General features: G+C 39.7%; 1 protein-coding gene across 9 annotated transcripts in view; it reads right to left on the bottom strand.

The window, feature by feature from the left end:
* The window catches only part of QKI (QKI, KH domain containing RNA binding), a 321,434-nt gene that overhangs the window by 96,979 nt on the left and 199,607 nt on the right, over positions 1–24,848 (bottom strand). For 4 of the 9 annotated variants that reach the window (XM_084625162.1, XM_084625163.1, XM_084625164.1 and 1 more), the window contains exon 4: positions 9,805–9,855. The exons of the other annotated variants lie outside the window; for them this stretch is intronic. In XM_084625162.1, coding sequence (XP_084481288.1) covers positions 9,805–9,855 — 51 coding nt within the window. The remainder of the gene's footprint in view (positions 1–9,804; positions 9,856–24,848) is intronic. 9 annotated transcript variants of the gene reach the window in all.

The raw sequence follows: 24,848 nt of genomic DNA, 5'->3' as shown, positions 1-24,848 counted from the left end.
GGGCTTAATTGACCAACTGTGGATATAAACCGTCAACCAAAGGAGACTGGATCATGGCCACAATCTCTCAAAGTGCTTTCCTCTGCCAAGCAAAATAACCTCCATCTTGCTCACTTTCAACTAGCTGTCCCTCATCCATGAGCTGGGCACTCTTCATATAGCTTTGTGCTGACTGTTTTGGGCCTGTGTCTAGGTAATGGTTTTAAGCAATAGGTAAGTAGTAGATGTCTGGTGACCAATTTCCTTTGTCTGTTCTTCTGTTTTCTTGGATGGTGAACTGCAATCAGAAAGTAGCAGATTGCACAGAGGGATGCTCCAAGCAGAGCAAAGATTGCCCAGTTCACCAAATGCCACGGAAAGGACAGTTCTTAGTTTTCTTAATTTCAGTGAAGACCCTCAGAGCTTGATACATCTGACATACAGTACTCCGTCCATCTTCATATTTAACTCCTCATCTCTGTCTTTTTTCACAAAATGCTAAGCCAATCAACTAGCAATTCTGCTTAACATGCTTAGCTTTATATTTCAGTGGTTACACAAATGTGTAAATTCTTCAGTTTTTTAAAAACTCTGCCGACCAAAAAGGGGACACGTTTTCAGTTCAAGGAAAAAAAAAAAAGTAATGCTTTTTAAGCTCTTTCCAAGTTTACAAAACTGCCACAATTAAAAAGCAAGTAGAAGAACATTCGTAAAAAACAGTATGGATGCCAGAACAAAATGGCATGGGAAAATATCAGCAGACTTTCTGCACTTATGTAGAATGAGGCATTGGTTGTGATTCATACTTAAAGCTGAGTTCTATTTCACATTACGACAAAAGTTATGCTGTTTAATTAAATTGCTTTAATTAAACCGCTGTTGCATGTCCACATTATGCTCCTTGTGTCAGCAGAGTGCATTCACACTAGCACCTCTTGCACTGACACAGAGCAGTGTACTGTGGGTAGCTATCCCACAGCGCAACTGGCCACAGGATGCTTTGGGAAGGGTTTGCAATGCCTCATGGGTAGGGCCCTACCAAATTCAGTCATGAAAAACACATCATGGACTGTGAAATCTGGCCTTTTGTGTGCTTTTACCCTATACTATATTGATTCCACAGGGGAGACCGGCATTTCTCAAATGGGGGGTCCTGACCGAAAAGCGAGTTGCAGGGGGAATCACAAGGTTATTTTAGGGGGGGTTGCGGTATTGCCACCATTATTTCTGTACTGCCTTCAGAACTAGGCGGCCAGAGAACAGCGGCTGTTAGCCAAACACCCAGCTCTGAAGGCAGCGCCTCGCCAGCAGCAATGCAGAAGTAAGGGTAGCAATACCATACCATGCCACTCTTACTTCTATGCTGCTGCCTTCAGAACTGGATGGCTAGAGAGTGGCAGCTGCTGACTGAGCACCCAGCTCTGCAGGCAGCAGTGCAGAAGTAAGGGTGGCAAAACCATACCATGCCAGCCTTACTTCTGCACTGCTGCTGGTGCCAGCTTTGCCCTCAGAGCTGGCACCAGCCAACACCTGCCACTCTGCGGATGCCCAGCTCTGAAGGCAGCGCCACCATCAGCAGCAGTGCAGAAGTAAGGGTAGCAGTACCAGCAGCCGGTGTCAAGTGGAGTGCCCCAGGGGTCGGTGCTGGCGCCGGTTTTGTTCAATATCTTCATAAATGATCTGGAGGATGGTGTGGATTGCACTCTCAGCAAATTTGCGGATGATACTAAACTGGGAGGAGTGGTAGATACGCTGGAGGGCAGGGACAGGATTCAGAGGGACCCAGACAAATTGGAGGATTGGGCCAAAAGAAATCTGATGAGGTTCAATAAGGATAAGTGCAGGGTCCTGCACTTAGGATGGAAGAACCCAATGCACAGCTACAGACTAGGGACCAAATGGCTAGGCAGCAGTTCTGTGGAAAAGGACCTAGGGGTGACAGTGGACGAGAAGCTGGATATGAGTCAGCAGTGTGCCCTTGTTGCCAAGAAGGCCAATGGCATTTTGGGATGTATAAGTAGGGGCAAAGCGAACAGATCGAGGGACGTGATCGTCCCCCTCTATTCGACATTGGTGAGGCCTCATCTGGAGTACTGTGTCCAGTTTTGGGCCCCACACTACAAGAAGGATGTGGATAAATTGGAGAGAGTCCAGCGAAGGGCAACAAAAATGATTAGGGGACTGGAACACATGACTTATGAGGAGAGGCTGAGGGAACTGGGATTGTTTAGTCTGCAGAAGAGAAGAATGAGGGGGGATTTAATAGCTGCTTTCAACTACCTGAGAGGTGGTTCCACAGAGGATGGCTCTAGACCGTTCTCAGTGGTAGCAGATGGCAGAAGAAGGACTGATGGTCTCAAGTTGCAGTGGGGGAGATTTAGGTTGGATATTAGGAAAAACTTTTTCACTAAGAGGGTGGTGAAACACTGGAATGCGTTACCTAGGGAGGTGGTAGAATCTCCTTCCTTAGAGGTTTTTAAGGTCAGGCTTGACAAAGCCCTGGCTGGGATGATTTAATTGGGGATGGGTGCTGCTTTTGAGCAGGGGGTTGGACTAGATGACCTCCTGAGGTCCCTTCCAACCCTGATATTCTATGATTCTATACCACAACCCTCCCTACAATAACCTTGCGATTCCCCTCCCCCACAATTTATTTTTGGGTCAGGATCCCTACAATTACACCACCATGAAATTTCAGATTTAAATAGCTGAAATCATGAGGGCCCTACTCATGGAGCAGGTATAGCATCACACGATGCAGGTTTCTCAATCCCATTGTTCCAGCTGCTTTTCAACTGAAGTGTGTGTATGGGGCAGGCAGTGTGTGTGACACTGTGTGTGTGTAAAAAGAAAAGGAGTACTTGTGGCACCTTACAGACTAACCAATTTATTTGAGCGTAAGCTTTCGTGAGCTACAGCTCACTTCATCAGATGCATACTGTGGAAAGTTTAGAAGATCTTATTATGTACACACAAAGCATGAAACAATACCTCCTCCCACCCCACTCTCCTGCTGGTAATAGCTTATCTAAAGTGATCACTCTCCTTACAATGTGTATGATAATCAAGTTGGGCCATTTCCAGCACAAATCCAGGTTTTCTCACCCCCCCCCCCCCGCCAATGGCCTCACCTCCCTCCCTGGCTCTGCGCAGTACAGCAGTGTTTCTCTTGTGCTCTCTCTCTCTCTCTCTCTCTCACACACACCCTTGCCTGCCTGCCTGTGTGTGCGCACGCGCGTGTGTGTGTGTGTGTGGTGCAGGATTAATGATTTGCTCTCTGCTGCCAGAGTTGAGCGGCATGCTCAGCTCTCAGAAGTTCCTGGAGCTTTGAAAGGGGAGTGTGCATGCCTGTGTAGCAGGAATGCAGGGCAGCCGAGTTCAAAACAGTGAGCAGAGCAGTAATGGCGGGCATTGTGGGATACTGGGGGAGGTCAGTTATGGCGATATAATGAACGGCAGTGCCTACACACTGATGCTTTGTCACTTCAAGAGGCTTTTTGCAGCAAACTTATTGACGTGGTTTTATTTTATCAAAACAGAGCAGTTTTGTCACCAAAAGTGGCAGAGCCACTGCAACTCCACAGTTATGCTGCAAAGCGGCCTTTTTCGGCCAAAAGTCTATAGTGTAGACAAGGTCTAAAGCAAGGATTCAACATCTGTTTTGTTTGAAAAATACAGTGCATCTTCCTGAAATGTATGGCTTTTACTCCAACTACACAATTAATTTAAGAATTTACAAGTAAATGTTGGTCTATGAATTAAAAACTGGGTCCTTTTAGAAATTTGGCACCTGTCTCTTTTCTTTGTCCTGAGTGAATTTACAAACAGAACACAGACACTTCAAACTTTCCGTGCAGTTAAAACTGAAATCTCGTGAACAGGCTATGTTTGAAGACATTAAGTTGTAATTAAGCTACATTACTAACGGATGTTGTATCTGTTATTCCTACATAATCATAATAAACACACTCAGGTGAACACCTAGATAACACTTAAGTGGGCCTACTGTGACAGTGGTAACTCACCCAACCACCAGTTCCTCTATAGTTAATTTGCACACAGCAATTCTATTAGTTGTAATGGCTCAGTGACATGAGGGAACCACACCACTGAGGGAACACTGTCAAGAGTTGGCATAAGTAGATTAACGGGCCCAACTGTCACTGCTATTTAAAGGCAGTGTGGCTGTGCACTAGTTTAGGAACCAGTGTTTAAAAAGCTCCTGGTAGCAGTGCCACTGACTCACAGCAGGAGCCCTTAAAGCACAAACACAATGGAATGCAAGAGCTGGGCTCTTCTTGCCCCATTTCACATAGCCATGGTCTCAGTAACACAGCCCCCCCGCCAAAAAACAAACAAAAAACCAAAAAAAACTGACAAATTAAGGGCCAGAGTCACTAATACTCTTCAGCTGTTTTGTTCTACTCTGGTGACAAAGCAACTGTAAGCTCAGTTTAATTGGCTGGTGCTCTCTGGCAGCTTTCACTGTTTTCGGGTACCACTGAATCGCTCCTTAAAAATGAAACTCAATGCTACATATCTATACATTATTCGAACGATTGCATGGTATTGCAACTCTTTGGGCTCCTTGTTCAGTTGCTGCAGGTGAAATTTAAAATAAGAATTTAAAAAAAAAAATCAAAGGAAATACTCAGAGGAAAAACTATGTTAAAATGGAGTTAAGGTTGAGACTACACTTAAGTTAAGACTCCCAAACAACTCTGGAATGATGTCATGAAGGGAAAATACATATAAAAAAAATGAAATGGATCTTTAATCTAATCTTGGACCAAAAACACTGAACTGCATAAGAACATAAGAATGGCTATACGGGGTCAGACCAAAGGTCCATCCATCTCAGTATCCTGTCTGCCGACAGTGGCCAATGCTAGATGCCCCAAAGGGAGTGAACCTAACAGGTAATGATCAAATGATCTCTCTCCTGCAATCCATCTCCACCCCCTGACAAACAGAGGCTAGGGACACCATTCTTTACCCATCTTGGCTTTTTTAATGATTCCTAACATCCTGTTTGCTTTTTTTGACTGCTGCTGCACACTGCGTGGGCGTCTTCAGAAAACTATCCACGACTCCAAGTTCTCTTTCCCGATTAGTCGTAGCTAAATTAGGCCCTATCATATTATACGTATAGTTGGGGTTATTTTTTTCCCATGTGCATTACTTTACATTTATCCACATTCAATTTCATTTGCCATTTTGTTGCCCAATCACTTAGTTTTGAGAGATCTTTTTGAAGCTCTTCACAGTCTGCTTTGGTCTTAACTATCTTGAGCAGTTTAGTATCACCTGCAAACTTTGCCACCTCACTGTTTACCCCTTTCTCCAGATCATTTATGAAAAGGTTGAATGGGATTGGTCCTAGGACTGACCCTTGGGGTCACTAGTTACCCCTCTCCATTCTGAAAATTTACCATTTATTCCTACCCTTTGTTCCCTGTCTTTTAACCAGTTTTCAATCCATGAAAGGATCTTCCCTCTTATCCCATGACAACTTAATTTACGTAAGAGCCTTTGGTGAGGGACCTTGTCAAGGCTTTCTGGAAATCTAAGTTAACTATGTCCATAATTATATGATTATTGCACGCTAATCATTACTACAGGAACAACTTAAGGTAGTCTAGGTGCCTAAACTGTGCATTTCTTATCTTGATATGTTTGAATTTTTAAGAATAAAACTTAACCCTGAATTTCCAGGTTTTCAGATAATGACAACATCCCTGTGATTTTTATACCTTTAAGCTAATGATATATACTCTCAATCCCTAACTCCATTTTAACAGTTTTTTTTTTTTTGTTTGGAAATATATTTTCATCATTCCTTGCTAACTGGAAATTTAGGGCCCAATCCTGAGCTATTTATGTTAATGGGTGTTTTGCCATTGACTTTAATGGGAGCAGGATTGGAGCCTCAATTAGTATAGTAGTCAAACTAACACTGAAATGGAGTACTGTAGGGTTTTAAAATAATTTTACATTTTTTAGACCGTGAAATCAGACTGATTCTCCAGTGCTTGAAATACTGTATCACAGATTTTCTATTTGCCACTAGATTTACAGCCAAGCTATGACTGCATCTCTCTTAGCCAGTATCATATTTTTAAAAAAGATACATAAGATTACATACAGTCTTTCCCATGAATAAGTATTTAAAATCCATTATATTTTAAATTTCAATGGTTATTCTTTACAGTTCCCAGATACCACACAAACAACACTACAGTATAAAAATAGGTAGTGTGAAATCCCTTTTGAACATTTTGTTTAATTTCCAAGTCACGGGTTAGAAATGACTAGTATTTTGTTTAGGTCCCAGAGTACCCAATTACTGCAGTTTTGGCTACTGTCAATAATGGGATCTTAGCAAGCTTCATATAACCCTCATATATTATATGAATCTAAGTCAATAATCAACAGGTGGAAATTCAACTTAAGAATTGCTTTTAAGTCAAGTGTATATTAACGTGGTACTATCAAGGAAAATTCTATTTAAACATGCTTCCTGCAAGATCAGTTGCAGTTAGTAGCTCTACAGCTGTTGCTTACGAGACATTTTTATTCTTCCAAAGCTACCAACACAAAATGACACACTTATCCTTTAGACTAGTTAATATAAACTGATGTGCGGGGGTAAGGTCCACAGATATAAAATTCTCAAACTTACATTTTGTTGAGCGTTAATAAAAAAATTAACTCCTAAATAGCCAATCTGGCATTAAATTACATTCACCATAACACCGAGTAAAATGTATTTCATCACAAATCCAGTACATGTTTTCTGCATCTGGAAACCCAAGTCCAGAACAGGCAAATTAAATGAGTCTAAAGAGATTGAGCTTTTCAATCTATTAGCACAACAATATGCTGCCACATGAGAAATAACTTGGGTCCTAGATGAGGTAATTCCTCTTTCTGTGGGATCTTCACGTCAACCCTCTAGGACCATAGAAGGAGCAGCACTGACTAATACTGGAGGGCATAATGAACCAACTGTATTTGCTAGAAGGAATTTTGCCACAACATTCAGACAAAGCAAGGATGGAAAAACTACAAGGAAGAGGGGAGCAAATCAACAGTGATTCCTAGCAGGACAAAAAAACGAATACAATACATTTCTCAATAACTCATGTATTCTTGTACTCCTTTATTGGCAGAAACTTGCAGAGATTTGTAAGAACATTTTCACTGGTTCTACTCTTTCAGAATCTTGTAAAACTACTACGTTTTGTAAAAATGTCTACTGAAACTGATTCAGGAATCCATTCTGCTTTTAGATGAAAGTCAGTCAAAATTTCACAGGGAGGTTACTATACTTAAATGTTGATGGACAAAGCACAACTTGAGCAAAGGCAGTGAGGTGGGGAGAAAAGTATTGGGAGTATGCCCTCATTTATACTCTATACATGCTTAATTCTTTTAATGAAATAGAAAAAAAATCACATTAATTCAACTGTTATACAACATAGTATGAAATTGCTTTCTGTGCACCGGATTGTGCTTGGCCCCTACACAGGTAATTAGGGGGCAGTGGGCTAACTAGAAACCTTTGTCCCTCCATTGTGCAGCCTGCATTAGCCACAAGCACAATTGAAGTCCCTGCACGCAGTAGAGAACAGGGATAGGTTCCTTCCTGCTCTGATGTGGGTGGTTAAGCTGAATGCCACAATGAACCACAGAAGCACACACTCTACCTTCCTGGCATGAAGGTGGAAGTTTGAGGCAGAGGATTCCCCAAAAAGATATGACTGCACTGCTCCTTAATACTGGGCTGTGCCTAAATGCCACGACCAAGCTTTATATTATACAGAGACAGAAAAAAAGTTACCTATTATCCAGCATAAACGTATTCTTCCATTCACAAAACACCACGATGAGTGCTAAAAAGTTTAGTGTCATTTTTCATTAGTATTCTATGTTGCACAGTATTTTGAAGACAAAGATTAATGCTTACTTTAAATGTTAGCCATTTTATTTTAATCTTTACATTGTACTGTTATGACCTCAGAATTCTACTGTATCTGTCAAAAATGGAAGTAATCACTGAAATAGGAACCAGAGCCAAAATAGAAACTTAAGAACATAAGAATGGCCATACTGGGTCAGATCAAAGGTCCATCAAGCCCAGTATCCTGTCCTCTGACAATGGCCAATGGCAGGTGCCCCAAAGGGAATGAACAGACAGGTTATCATCAGATGATCCATGCCCTGTCTCCCAATCCCAGCTTCTGGCAAAAAGAGGCTAGGTACACCATTCCTGCCCATCCTGGCTAATAGCCATTGACTGACCTATCTTCCATGAATCTATCTAGCTCCCTTCTGAACCCCATTATAGTATTGGCCTTCACAACACCCTCTGGCAAGAGGTTCCAGAGGTTGACAGTGCATTGCGTGAAAACATACTTTGTGTTTGTTTTAAACCTGCTACCTACTAATTTCATTTGGTAGCTCCTTGTTCTTGTATTATGAGAAGGAGTAAATAACATTTCCTTATTTACTTTCTCTGTACCACTCATGATTTTATATACCTCTATTATATCCCCCCTTAGTCACCTCTTTTCCAAGCTGAAAAGTCCCAGTCTTATTAATCTCTCCTCATACGGAAACCATTCTATACCCCTAATCATTTTTGTTGCCCTTTTCTGAACCTTTTCCAATTCCAATATATCTTTTTTGAGATGGGGCGACCACAGTTTTCACTATTTTCTCCATCATATCTCTAGCACTCTAATAATTCAAGAAACTAAAAACTAAGATGTAAATACTTAACCTTAAACCTAGATGGACATTAACTGACATCTGTAGGGCAAAGAGATGAAGAAATTCTAGTTATTGGAAAATGAAGTCTCATTTATACATGTGCATCTTCGAACAAGAAAATTAAAAACAGTACACACACTAGTTCATTCCTGGTGGACACAAAGCCTTTATTACAACTAATATGAAATCTCAAAAGAATTGATTATACATGGAAACAGACTACAGGAATCACATCTAAAGAGACATGCACAAATTGACCCATGTAAACCATGCCAATCTAATTGAAGTAGAACATCAGCAACTACTCCATTTTGCCCAAGATTACTCCACGGTAGCAGCCAAAGGCTCAGCGTTTAGACTGTGGTACTGAGACAGAGAGCTGCTTCCCAACACTCTTCTGTGGGTGGCAAAAAGAGGACAAGAGCTCCCTCTTTTTCAGGGCCCAAGAATGCCTGCAGGAGACGTCTTACCCCAGTCACAGAAATGTCACCTCCTGGGGATTAACCATTGCTTGGGGACAGGAGGAACTGTTGAGTTTCCCTACATAGCAATGTAGGAATTGCCGCCACAGTCTTGAGAGGAAGGTTGGAGTGTGAAGGGGAAAGACAATTCTACTTACAGAAGTGTGTATTTTCAACTAACAAATCAAAGAATCTAAGAAGCAAAAACTTGAGATAGAAGCTCCAGCAGCTGGAGGTATGGAGCATAAATAACTGATTTTTAGGAGGAAATGAACCTGATAAAATTTCCATTTACTGATTTATATTTTGAAGATGGTCCCACAAGGAAAAGATCTAGAAACTTTTTTTTAAATGCTTACATGGGCTATAACATCTAGTGGGGTTAAAAAGATTATCTGCAACATGTTTCACTAGTTTAATTGCTCACATAGACAAACAGTAAGCAAGAAAAGCGTAAATAAATCTAAAGATATATTCTTCATACTAAGTGTACACAGTGTTTGAGGTTTTTAAACTAGGCCTTCTTTAAGTTATATGTACCCCCCAAAAAATTATTGAAATGTTCACAAAAAAGTAAAAAATTACTTGCCTCTACCTCCAAAACTGCTGGATCAAGGTTGCTTCTGCTCTTAAAGGAGACCTGCAAAGGAAAAAAAACATTGGGCTTGTGCCCTACTTTGCTTCTTTAGAATGTTTAAAAGAGGCGTGAAGGTTTAGTTAAGGTGATTTTTTCTGCTTATTTACACTCAAGATTCAGGTCCTGTCTAGTCAGGAAGACACCATGATGAACGGAGAACTAATTACAAGACAACATCACAAGAGCCGAGAGGGAAAACTTAGCGATTGAGAGGGAAAGAGACTGTTACATAGTTTAATATTCTGTTTTCTTAACATATTTCACTTCAATGTCTAATTACAATTTGGAAAAAGGATGTTGAGTTAAAGTTCCAATATTCCCATGCCTTCAATTGAGTTGAGAGAGCTAACATTATGCATCTTCCGAAACATGCTGTAAGTCCTCTAGAAAAACCAGGGGAAACCAGTAAGAACATTTCTGATATTTCTAAAGTAAAAAGCAAGCAGAAAATAAATATTTAAATCCACTTTCAGTCCCTCTTTATACATAAAGCAACAAGAAAGAGTACAAGCCCAATTTTAAAATATCCTTTGCAGGTCACCTTCAATCAAAACATAATGGGAGACAAAGGAAGGAACATGACATGGTTAACTAAAGGCACCCAAACTGTGTATTCTCACTGTTCACTAACCTTTCTTTGAAAAAAAGAGAAGTTGGCATACATGTACTGGTGGTAACAAGAAACAAACTTCTTGATCAGTTTCCCCGAAATATTGCAAAAAAATTTCATTTCTGGTCTCTAAGAGCAAGCTGCCAATTTTTGAACTAAAATGGAAATTCAAGCCAAAGTTATAGAATGGTGGTAAAAGTAGGGGTTGTAACAGGACAGCTGCAACATTAATTATGGATTATTGAGGCACCAGAAATAACTCCATTAGAAACACTGATCATATACCCCTGCATAAGAAGTATAACGCTAAAGTATCAGTGTTCTTCAAACAGATGCTCCTAAAGTGTGTCTTAGAAGATCTGACTCTTAGTAGCAAAACAATTAAGTGACTGTCTTAACTGCACATTACAAATTTTAGTTATCCTGAAAACAAGTTTATTACAACGTGACAGAGAAATTTAGTAAAAGAATCCCTTAGAAAAATGCTTTAAGGAAAGAAAGTCCTTTGTACTGCTTCCATACACCCCTAAAGTATATAAATTACACTTACATTAATAAAAATAGAGAGCGAAAGCATGAAATGTAATTACTCCTAGGAAAATCAAGGAAAACAAAAACAAAAAAGTACAATGAGCAGGGAGAATGAAAAGGAATTTTAAGGAAACAAATCTGATTTTATTTTATTCCATCTTTACTTCATTGCAACTAACTTCTACAATAGAAGGAAATAAAACCAAACTAAGAAACTGAATGTTTATTCAGAACAGTTTAATTTCTAGTTAAATTCTGAAAAGTGCAATGTTCTAAACTAATATAAAGCCATTTTGTCTCAAAAAGCTAGGGCTGAAAAACACTTGTGAAAATTATACAACTTGTTTTCCCCTCTCTTTGGGGAAATGGTACATTGATCCTGGAACAGTTCTAGAACAGAGAGGTTTGCTCTTTCTGGTTTATCCAGGTGGTCATATAATGGCATCTGAGAAGCTCTCAAGTACTCAAAAATAGAAAAAAAAAATCCCTTTTGTCCTTCCCAGCCTGAAGGAAAATTTACTCGATTAGTTTACACGGATTATGGGAGTGGGTGATTATTACTTTGTTTGAGAGAGTGGTTGAGTGCCATTGTGTGTCTATGTACGAGTGAAAAACGTATTGTGGCAAAGCTAAGCCGAATAAAAGAGCTTTGCATTTGAATCTGAAAGTGATGACATCCAAGGGTCATTTTAGTTAGAGTTGTACTACCAAATACAGGCACGTAGGTAAGTATGTGGTGTTTATGTGACCATCGCTTATTAGCCCCTACTCTACTTGCGCTACACTGATGACATCTTCATCATCTGGACCCATGGAAAAGAAGCCCTTGAGGAATTCCACCATGATTTCAACAATTTCCATCCCACCATCAACCTCAGCCGAGACCAATCCACACAAGTGGTCCATTTCCTGGACACTACTGTGCTAATAAGCGATGGTCACATAAACACCATCCTATACCAGAAACCTACTGACCGCTATATTTACCTACATGCCTCCAGATTCCATCCAGGACACACCACACGATCCATTGTATACAGCAAACTCTAAGATACAACCGCATTTGCTGCAAACACCTACAAGATCTCTATCAAGCATTCTTAAAACTATAATACCCACCTGATGAAGTGAAAAAAACAGATTGACAGAGCCAGAAGAGTACCCAGAAGTCACCTACTACAGGACAGGCCCAACAAAGAAAACAACAGAATGCCACTAGCTGTCACCTTCAGCCCCCAACTAAAACCTCTCCAGTGCATCTAAGATTTACAACCTATCCTGAAAAATGATCCCTCACTCTCACAGATCTTGGGAGACAGACCGGTCCTCCCTTACAGACAGCCCCCCAACCTCAAGCAAATACTCTCCAGCAACCACACACCGCACAACAAAAACACTAACCCAGGAACCTATCCTTCCAACAAAGGCCAATGCCAACTCTGTCCACATATTTATTCATATGACACCATCAGAGGACCTAATCACATTAGGTCCTCTGACATAAGAGGCTCGTTCATTTGCACATCTACCATTGTGATATATGCTATCATGTGCCAGCAATGCCCCTCTGCCATGTACATTGGCCAAACTGGACAGTCTCTATGCAAAACAATAAATGGACACAAATCAGACATCAGGAATCATAACATTCCAAAACCAGGAGGAGAACACTTCAACCTCTTTGGCCACTCAGTAAAAGACTTAAGGGTGGCAATTTTACAATAGAAAAGCTTCAAAAACAGACTTCAAGAAACTGCTGAGCTTGAATTAATATGCAAACTAGATACCATTAACTTGGGTTTGAATAGAGACTGGGAGTGGCTGGGTCATTACACATTGAATTTATTTCCCCATGTTAAGTATCCTCACACCTTCTCGTCAACTTCTAAATGGGCCATCTTGATCATCGCTCTAAAACTGTTTTTCTCTGCTGATAATAGCTCATCTTAATTAGCCTCTTACCGTTTGTATGGTAACTTCCACCTTCTCTGTATGTGTGTGTATATATATCTTCTTGCTATATGTTCCATTCTATGTATCCGATGAAGTGGGCTGTAGCCCACAAAAGCTTATGCTCTAATGAATGTTAGTCTCTAAGGTGCCACAAGTACTCCTATCATTACTAGTAACACTTAAGATTCCTATAACTGAAATAGATTACAGCAGAGAAAAAAAAAATCTCATTGTTGTTCCAGTGTCTTTACTTTGTGTTTTTGATACCACTTACTGTACAGTCATTTTCCCGTTTGTTCAAATATTTCACACATTGAAGGGGAGAAAAACATTTTAAAAATATGAAAAAGTGATTGTGAACCCCAAAGTTAGCAATGGGACTCAGACAGGTGTAGTAGATGAATCTACTTTTAAGTCTTTGAGACTGACTGATTTCAAAGTTAACAGAGTTTTTAAGACAAAGTTTGTTATTACACAACTGTATAAATTAAGCAAGTGGTTGTGAATACCTTGATATTTGCCAAATATGAAGATCAGCAAATTACTTGTTTTCTTTTAAGTCCTATGTACTTATTTATACGAACCCAACACTACAATACTTGTATGCTTCACATACATTAATTTAGCCACCCCACCCCACTGCAGCAGGGAAGTGTTATCTCATTTTACAAATAGGAAACTGAGGCAGAAAGACTGACCATAAAGCAGTGACATAGGAATTCTGTGCCATAGCTTGGAACTGAACCAAGACATCCTGAATTCCAGTTCACTGTCATAACAGAACGTATTTCCTTCTATTAACACATAATTTATTTTAAAAATTACTTTTTTAAATGAGAGAACATCTTTCAAAGTCAGGCACTCCAGAAGAGATTTGCTACAACAGCACACACAACTATTAGACCATATACTGAACGTTCTCTCTCTAAAACCATCTGGTCTCTTAAGAAGAGACATCATTAGTAAGGAATACACTTAAAACTGTTAATCCTACAGAGTACCTAAATCACAGAATACAGCATTAACTGTATTGTACATCAGCTCTGTGAGAAAACAGTCAGTCAAAAAAAAACTCCCTAGAGATGTATTCGAACTACATAACAATGATGCTGACAAGTAAATGAACAGTATAAAAAGCTTCCTGCCACTTTGCTGCTCTCACCATTTCTTACATATGAAGCTGGTATAAGGTTTAAAGTGAAGAATACCTTAACAGAATCCCTATGCCAAACTGCCCATACTGAATATCTGAAACTCAGACTGAATTTTATAAAGCTTTCCCATTGGATGATCAACGCTTCTTAACATTTAAGAAGTCACAGGATTATAAATTATTTTCCATGAGAAAGTAACTACAGCTATTGTGCTAATCCATTTAAGTATCTGATATTGGTAACATTGGTGCTTAGCTACTGGAACATTCAGGAATACACAATATTCAGGAAAAAGCTTTCAGAGTAAGCTAAATTCTCTGCAAGGTGTACATACTGTAGGAATACTACTTACCTGTAATTTTTTATTTTATTTTTTTTTAAGATAGGAGTTAAAATATATCCCAGCCTTGTGTTCCTACTCACGCATATGATCAAATCTGGAAGGAACAGTAGCAAAATCTGACTCACTAAATTGTCTTAGCAGATGAACGCAGCCTCATGCATCTACATTGTTTTGATCAAATTTTTAAAAGGGCTTAGTAAATAAATATTCCTCAGCTTTGGGGGAGGGGGAGGACAGGAACATAAATCTACTTTAGTCACTATGTACAGAGACGAATCGGGCACACAGTTTGTCTTCTCCAAATACAAGAGTTACAAGAGATCCGACAATGAGAAATTAATCACGCAGGTGTGTCCCTGGAAGAACAAAGCACGCAAATACTGAAGACTTGTCTTCTGGAAGAAAAAAAAGATACCCTAGACAGTGAACAAGAACATTTAAATAAAAATGTTTAAAAAGTAGGATTATCTCAATCAAGTAAACATACACTGTACAACTTGAGAGGAGACCAAAAGGAAATAAATGAGTTGAGTCATTGGACCATTACAATTCTCTTTTTAAAAACATGTCACTGATAAACCAAAACTGGATTAATGTCATGACACAAAATGTGTATACAGTAATACACATTTGTTTCAAAAATATAAATAGAAAACTATACAGTAGATCTGTAAATCTGCTGGATGGGAAGTGATGGAAGCCTTGCTACCATTGCTGGCATTACTCTACCTAAATGAACCTTGAAGGTGAACAGGACCTTTAAGCGTCAATGATGCTAAAAAAATCACAATGAAAAATGCAGTCAGATGTATTTTTAGATGCAGTTTGATGGAAGATAGGCCAGATGAAATTTATTTGCTGATGTAAACCTATTTGCTGGATTAACTGTTTGTTTCCCTTCCAGACAGTCTATTTTACATCCAGATTTTTGGAGGGTATCTCTAAAATGGTGATGAGGGTATGAGAAATATATTAGCAGAGTAATTAACCACAATGTCACTGTAAAACCATCTTTGGGAAAAAATTTCAGATGCAAACATGCACCACAACTTTTTGTAACTATGGAGTGTGGATGAACCACCAAAATGTGAAACTCACTTATACGACAAAGGACAAACTGAAAGCACTACCACCTGAAAAAATAAAGGAGATCTAAAATTTTACCTAACAAATCTCCTGACTTTAATATTTTAAAACGCAGTAATCCCGACAAGATGACCTTGGAGTGGAGTGCCCCAAGGATCGGACCTCGGGCCGGTTTTGTTCAATATCTTCATAAATGATCTGGAGATGGTGTGGATTGCACCCTCAGCAAGTTTGCAGACGACACTAAACTGAGAGGAGAGGTAGATATGCTGGAGGATAGTGATAGGATACAGAGGGCCCTAGACAAATTAGAGGATTGGGTCAAAAGAAATCTGATGAGGTTCAACAAGGACAAGTGTAGAGTCCTGCACTTAGGACGGAAGAATCTCATGCAGTGCTACAGACTAGGGACCGAAAGACTCGGCAGCAGTTCTGCAGAAAAGGACCGAGGGGTGACAGTGGACGAGAAGCTGGATATGAGCCAGCAGTGTGCCCTTGTTGCCAAGAAGGCCAATGGCATTTTGGGATGTATATGTAGGGGCATTGCCAGCAGATCGAGGGACGTGATCGCTCCCCTCTATTCGACATTGGTGAGGACTCATCTGGAGTACTGTGTCCAGTTTTGGGCCCCACACTACAAGAACGATGTGGAAAAATTGGAAAACATCTAGCGGAGGGCAACAAAAATTATTAGGGGACTGGAACACATGACTTATGAGGAGAGGCTGAGGGAACTGGGATTGTTTAGTCTGCAGAAGAGAAGAACAAGGGGGGATTTGATAGCTGCTTTCAACTACCTGAAAAGGGGTTCCAAAGAAGATGGATCTAGACTGTTCTCAGTGGTAGCTGATGACAGAACAAGGAGTAATGGTCTCAAGTTGCAGTGGGGGAGGTTTAGGTTGGATATTAGGAAAAACTTTTTCACTAGGAGGGTGGTAAAACACTGGAATGCGTTACCTAGGGAGGTGGTGGAATCTCCTTCCTTAGATATTTTTAAGGTCAGGCTTGACAAAGCCCTGGCTGGGATGATTTAGATGGGGATTGGTCCTGCTTTGAGCAGGGGGTTGGACTAGATGACCTCCTGAGGTCCCTTCCAACCCTGATATTCTATGATTCTATGACCTGCAAAGGAAAATAATTGTTGGAATCCTATTTTGCCTCTATTATGCTTAAAGAAAGTATAAATATACCTTCCCCACCACAAGAGTCATTTTCTACTTACTTTTACATGATAAATATGAAGTCTTGTCTTTTGCTTATTTTTATATTATAAAGTTGTCCATGTCCTCCTGGAAGTCTCTATAGACTAGAGGACAGAACAACAGTATTGGGACAGTATCACAAGAGATTAGATACTGATGTATGAGCAATTTTTAGATGTTAAACTAAAAACGACAGAATGTTTTAAACAACTATTTAACTCAACCCCCTACCAAAACTCCAAGGAAAAACCGTATTTTATAGTTTCCAAACACATCTCTGACTGACAAATGAGAAAAGTTCTTGCTCCAATTCTCTAAGTCTCCAAGTATGCCAACATATAAACACGGATAATAAAATTTTACAATCCTGATATTTAAGGAAAAAGAATACTTTAAAGTTTTCTACACCCCCGCTCCACACCCAAGGGGGGAAGGGGGGTGTCTGTCTCAGGGCTGGGGAAGGGGCATGGGAGAGGGTTCAGAGTGCTGACTCTGGGAGGGAGTTTTGGAGCAGGAGGGGACTCAGTTTTGGGGACTGGAGTGCGGGAGGGGGTGAGAGCTCCGGGCGGGGCTTAGCTGAGGCAGCTCCCTGGAAGTGGCGACATCTCCCTCTGGGTCCAGCCAATGGGAGGTGCAGAACTGGTGCTCATGTTGGGGGCGACACGCAGAACCCTTCTGGCCATCCCTGTGCCTAGGACCCAGAGGGAGCTGTCGCCACTTCCGGGGAGCCGGGCAGGGAGCCTGCCAGCCCTGCGCCAGCCAGATTCCTGGCAAGCAACCCTACAATATTGGGACAAATAGCGTCCCAATCATATATCGGTCAGGACGCTGGACAAAGAGTTAAATATCAGGACGTCTCGTCACCCTAACTGCTGGATACAGTACAACTGTTCTATTGAACAGACCCATAGTCAATTGTGAAACACGTTCCACAGGCCCCAACAATACAACACACACTGTTCAGAATGCTAAGTATTTGTACCATTGATCTAATACAGACAAGATTTGAGCATAATCGTCCACAAAAATCAGACGCATTAGCTGTGATGGTGTGATGGGTACACGGCAGACTGAAAACCTCTGCCACTAAAGCAAGTTTCAGGGCACACTTTCATGACATACTTTCTGGAGGATTCTTCCTTTATTTGAGAATAGAACATTACAAGAGGTGTACATCAGGAGTGATGCTCCTAGTGATGCACATCTTCAGCTCTGATCGTGAAAAGATGTGCTGGGTTTTCCACTAAGCTGTGTGGAAATCTTTTAAACAGGACAATTTACAGAAGTTAGTCTCAAAGATGGACTATTTCAAGGAGGAGGCCAAACTTCAGTTTCTAGGTACATTTTACATTCTAAAGTGTTTCGTCTGTTAGAGTTGAAAGAAATTTAAGATCACATCTCTTTAAAATTTCCCCAGAGTTATTTTTTTCAGGCTTTTACATCATCAGATTTTAAAAGTGAAACCTACAATTTCACACCAAGCTTTCAGACAATTTAAAAACCAAATTCAGGGCAACTTTGGGGAATGGTGTAGATGTTTAAAAAAAAATCAGAAAATTATTTGGCTTGCTCACCTTAACTGGTATTTTTCAACTTGAAGATCAAAATAATATTGGATCTCAGTGGAAAATTTATATTCTGAGAAGCTGCATCCCTTACACTGCCACCCATCTAGATTCCCAGCTCTGCTCCCCCAGTTCATCCCGACTCAACAGTCCTCTTGCCCTGTCTGCTTCCCAACTACTGTTCATGCCAGAAATGATAGCAATTTGCCCAAGAAACATAATTTCCAGCTCCACTGGGGAGGCAACCTCCTAAGGATCACCACAAAGTGAAGCCCATCTCAAAGAAGCCTTACAAGACTAGATAGGAATCCATGCGGCAAACTGTAGCACATATTCAAGAGTGGTGGGAAAATCTACAGGGGTGGTTAAGACCACCAGGGAAGGCAGAGGTTTCATACATGCTCAGGGCTGAGGAGGTCTTCTGGTGACGGAGACGGACACTCAAAGAAAAGGAGGAATATTTTTCCAATCTTAAGCTTAACATGCTTAAAATTGGGAATACTTTCAACACAGAGGAAAGACTTCCTTTCCACTATATCCCACACAACTACAATTTCCCACAATTCCATCTCCCTTTACAGCTTCCCTAAATACTGATGTTCAAAAAGTCTATAGCAGAGAAGCTCTGCTGCAGTGACGAACCTCATTATGGTGACTCGACACTGGTTTGAACAGGACTGCTCTCTTCCAGACATCACATACCAAGGCTACTTAAGCTTTCGCTGATAATTAAGAGGGATTTTCACTCATCATATAAGAAAACCCACAACGCACAACTCAAAAATCCTATTCAAATGCACAATCTTAACTCCAAGCTAAGAAAAGTTTAGGAAGAAATTAACAATTATACAGTAAAAAAAATAAGTCAAGTATTAGTCAAGTGTCTGCAGATAACAAAAATCAGTTATATGAAATCATGTATTTGACTTAAATTGAGGCATATACAATATTAGTAAACTTACAAAATGAAATAATGCATTCATCTAGGACAACCCACATTCGAGACACAGATGAATCAACTTCATGTGAAGCTAAATGTTACACTGACCCATTCCTATTCATTACAAATTCAGCATCCTTACTTGCCTGTAGTACTTGAGAGGAAAATGGAACACCAACTGAAGAAACCACATGGAGATCACTTTATATTGAAGATGTCAGTCTACAAAATACCAGTTCAATCAAAATCCTAGGTCATACTGCCCATTTTCCCACAAAAAACTCTGCTTTTCCTATTTTTAATAACTATTTGTATATTCACTTTAGTCATGCAATAAGTTGGACTTCTAACAGTTATCCCAGAATGTTCTATGAAATGTATCCATCACTTATATTCCCAACAAAACACTTATCAAAAGATGAAAACCATAGCAAATGTATAATCTTACATTTTCTATTAAAAGCACTGTCTTTAGGCAAGTCATTTTAAAGTTTCTTTATATAGCTTACAAACATCAGCTAAGATTATTAAAAAAAATTTCAAATCCAGTTTGCTTTTCACCAATTATGCTGTTTGTCTGCTTTCTGCATTTTATTTGAAGTGGACAACAAAACCAGACTGGTCAGTTTTGAGGTGCATCATTCACTGAAACAATGTTGTGCTTAGCTTTCCAACAGTACTGGAGAATGTTTCAAAGCCTCATAAAATATTGCTACTGACACTAGGTTTGTGAAACTAATTTACAAATTGTTAGTCTAAAATTACGTGATACCACACTTATTTAAAAAGTATAAACCACACATGAATACACACAGAAATCACGTAAGAGTATAAAATCTGCATTTTGGTTTTTCTAAAAGAATCTCATTCAGCAAAAAATAAATACATAAAAGCAACCAGCATTTGGCTAGGCATATCTTCTGAAAGTTTCCTAGATTACGATCAGATGAAACCATGATCATCTAGTCGGACTTAGTATTTTCACCTATTTTCACCATATTCATGCATCAGGCCTATAACTTTTGGGTGAATTACACCTGAATTTTATTTATTTTTTTAAGAAAGACATCCAATTTGATTAGAACACTTCAAGTGATGGAGAATTCACTACATCTCATTAAGTTGTTCCAGTGATTAATCATGCTCTCGAAGATTTTCATCTTTCTTTCAAATTTGAATGTGTCTAGCTTCAACTACCAGTCACTAGATTTTGTTATGCTAACTTAGAGAACCCTCTAAAATCAGGAATCTTATCCTCAATAAGGTATTTATAGACAGTGATCAAGTCATCTCTTAAACTTCTCTTGGATAAAACTAACCAGAGTTTCTTAAGTCTCTCTCCATAAAGCAGGTTTACCAGACAGTAGTCGTTCTTGTTACTCTATTCTGAATGCTTTCCTATTTTTCTAATTCCTTTACAAAGTCTGAACACCAGAAGCAGACACATTCCAGTAATGGTCTCGCCAATGCTACATATATTTTAATACTTTCTCTCCCTACTCAGACTTGATATTTCCATTTTAACATCCAAAGATGATGTTAGCTCTCTTAGCTGCAACATCACATTGGAGATTACATTAATTTGGTTATCTGTCATGATCCTTAAATCTTTTAGGAAGACTGTTTCCAGGATATAGCCCCCCATCTTGTAATTGTGACCGATATTATTGCTTGTTCCTAACCTCAGAACCTTCCATTTTGCTATATTTAAATGCATGTTTGAATGAGCCCTGTTTACAAAGCAACTCATATTACACTGTTCAACTGACTTGTTCTCCTTATTTACCACTCCACCAATTTTTATATCTGTTGCAAAGCTTTTATATTTTCTTTCATATACTAATAATGCGCGTGTGTGTGTATATATATGTGTGTGTGTGTACACACACACACACACACACACACACACAGAGAATAGCACTGAGCCAAGAACAGATAATTAGGGTACCCTACCAGAAACCCCCTCATTTGACAGATTCCAGTAACAATTCTGCTTTCAGATCCATAAATTAACCAGTTTTTAATCCATTTAGTGTGTGCACATCAACTTTGCATAGTGCTATTTTTTTTTTTTTTTAGCATATCATGTAGTAGGCGGCTTTTATAAGGGAGTTGACTTAAGTATATTGTAAGTCAACATTTACTTTTAATAAAATTACAAGTTTAGTTGATAAAGGTATCAGATTTGTCTGACAAATTGTGTTTTCCATAACCCACGTATACTGTCATGTTAAAAACCCAGAATACGTTATTTACTGAATCTCACATCAACCATTCCAAGATTTTGCCCAGGACTCATATCAGACTAACTAGCTTATAGTTACCTGGATCAGCCCATTTACAGAATGGCAGCAGATTTTTGTGAAACAATTATAATTAAAAAAGTCACTTTCTGAAACATAGTTTTGTCTTTGTAAAAATTTGTCAGCAGCTGTAATTTAAAACTTCTTGAGACACCACACATTAGCTGTTCTGATACGTAATACTAAAACATAAGCTAAGGTATGATGATTATTCAATTTGTGGGATCTTGTGAGAATTCAACCTCCCAGTCAAATTAAAATAAAATTTTCCTCTGTAAAATTGTCATTTTAACAACTATTTCGATTTCTATTCTAGTCAATGGAAAATACGTTAAATTGTTGCTTCAAAAAGGATCTTTACTCATTTGCATGCCCTTCGATGAAAGGAAGTGAAATAGATTAAAATATCCAGTGTTTATAACTAAGTAATAGAATTCAGTTCCAACTCATCTTTAAAAGATCTGATTTTGTATTTAATGGATATTTAAAAAATTAGAACTTTTGTAAAATGGTCAATGATTTTGTTCAATTTTTTGTCCAGTTCGAGATTAGAAAAATCTTGCAATCAGCTTCCTGAAAGGGATAATCTGTCCAGGCAGACTGATTTTGGGGACTAGTAAATAGACCATTGGTTCTGAACCAGGGTGGTACACAGAGGTCTTCCAGGGGGACATCCACTCATCCAGATATTTGCTTACTTTACAACAGGCTACGTAAAAAGCACTAGCGAAGTCAGTACAAACTATAATTTTATACTGACAAAATGAGAAAGTAAGCAATTTTTCAGTAATAGCATGCTGTGACACTTTTGTATTTTTATATCTGATTTTGTAAGTAGTTTTTAAGTAAGGTGCAATTTGAGGGTACACAAGCCAAATCCGACTCCTGAAAGGGGTATACAGTAACTCCTCACTTAACATTGTCCTGGTTAACGTTGTTACGTTGCTGATCTATTAGGGAAGAAGCTTGTTTAAAGTTGCGTAATGCTCCCTTACAATGTCGTTTGGCAGCTGCCTGCTTTGTCCACCGTTTGCAGGATTCTCTGGAAGAGCAGAGCCTCCCTGTGGGGATTAGAAGGGGGGGGGGGGAGAGACACGACACAGCTCCCCTAAATTCCCTGTAAAGTATGTGGCTCTGCAGCTGCCCAGCAGCAGTTCAGCTGTCCCTCCCCTTACTGCCGTGCTGCTCCTGCGACCTTCCTGCTTGCTGGGGGAAGGGGGGAGAAGGGAGCTGATATCAGGATGTCTCCCTGCTCCTGCCCCCACACTGCGTGCTTGCTACACAAAGGAGTGGAGGGGCTCAGAGACAGAAGGCGGGATGGGAGCTTCCTGGAAGCTGTTGCTTCCTCTCTGAACTCGCTGATCTCTTTAAAAGGGCAACGTACTTGAAGTGGGGTCAGCATACTTAAAGGGGCAATGCACGTCTCTCACTCATACATGCACCCCACCCCACCGCCAGCACTTTGGAAAGTCAGAACCTGTGCAGCCGTGCATGTGCTGTCAAGAGGAGGGAGTGGTGCGCTTCAGCTGGATAGCTTGGGCTCATCATGATGTTCAGTTTTTGCAGGGAAGTTTTTGCAGCTACTGCCCTGTATCTATTGTTTCCTCCCTCCTGCCTCAGTCCATGCTGCTTTGTAGAGTGTGAGGCTACAACAAAGAGCCCTTGAGGGCTCAGCGGAGTGCTAGTTCATCATTTAGCAGCAAGGCATTCCTGGGAAAAAACCCTTTGTAGTGATAATCAAGGTGGGCCATTTCCAGCAGTTAATAAGAATGTCTGAGGAACAGATTATCACTACAAAGGGTTTTCTTTCCCCTCCCCACTCTCCTGCTGGTAATAGCTCATCTTAAGTGATCACTTTCCTTACAGTGTGCATGATAAACACCCATTTTTTCATGTTCTGTGTGTATATAAATCTCCTCACTGTATTTTCCACTGAATGCATCCGATGAAGTGAGCTGTAGCTCACAAAAGCTTATGCTCAAATAAATTGGTTAGTCTCTAAGGTGCCACAAGTACTCTTTTTTTTTTTTTTGTAGTGGTCTGGAAAGGTTGAGAACCACTGAAGTAGACAGTCGCGAATGTTCAGATACAGATTAGTCAAGCTTGATGGATTCTTTAAAGGTTTTTTTCATCCAAACTGCTGAGTAGGAAAGAATCCTCAGTTTTCATATGATACACTTACTCTTGCTTGGCCTAGCCACTCTGGGAGAATGCCTTATTCCAACTCAAAGTACTCCAAAAATAAGTTACAGGGGAAGGTGGAAGCATGGCCATAAACTCTTAGATGTAGTGACAGAAGATGACTTGATGCCCTTGTCCTTGCCCAGACAATCAGACCTCCAAAGCCATGTGACTTCAAGAAAGGCCCATGCTTCCTTCTTTGGCAACTGACCATTGTTGCTGGGTTCCACCACCTCCTCATGAGCCAACAACTAAGACACAAACAAGCCTGTAGACCAGGAGACCGGCTAGCTAACAAACTTCACAAGAAGCTGAGAAGATCACTTTCTATGGCAAGCAATATTCTATAAATGTTTGAAATGTTTTAAGATTGAAGAGTTCACATGATCTTAAGTATGCAACTGAACACGTGTAAACCCCCGAAGGACAGCTCCTAAATTGCCCAACAGCAGCTATGACTTAAGCTGCTTATTCATAAATAAGCATAAATAATCTATGCTTTCCATTACAGGAGTTTGCAGATAAACACTCAGAAATTTTTGGTTTGTTAAAGATAAATTGGATTATCAAAGTCTTCCTTATAAAGTGTATGGGAATACCTGTAGCCAGCCACCAAGCAGGAGAGGGAGAGAACTAAAACTCTGATATTAACGAAATAACAAGGTGGTTTCTTTGGGTTTATAAATAAATCTTAGCGAACTCAACTGGAATTTTTTCTCCCCTGCATGTTCCTTGTTTGACCAAACTGTTTGAATACTGAATTGGCTCCCAATTTTTTTGTGTTTTAGAAGTCAATTAATAAACAACCAATTTTTTATATGTTGCATAATTGTTTACTGATGTGAAATTACTGTATTTTAATCTATTTTATTTTTAACCTAGTTATTTGGATTTTTTTGCAGGGGACAATAACAATGTGTTTGACTCAGAATATAATACACTCCAGATGTGACAAATTCACTCTAAATATTCAAGTTTTGATGTTCCACTCTAAGGCCTTGTCTACACTACCAAGTTTTGCTGACAGAAGTTACGCCGCTTTAATTAAAGCGCTTTAAACAAACCAGTGTTACATGTCCACACTATGCTTCTTGTGTTGGCAGAGCACATCCACATAAGTAGCTCTTG

This window comes from Lepidochelys olivacea, assembly GCF_965140295.1.
Source record: "Lepidochelys olivacea isolate rLepOli2 genome assembly, chromosome: 3".
Taxonomy (NCBI): Eukaryota; Metazoa; Chordata; order Testudines; family Cheloniidae; genus Lepidochelys; species Lepidochelys olivacea.
This window is presented reverse-complemented; position numbering and strand designations above follow the sequence as displayed.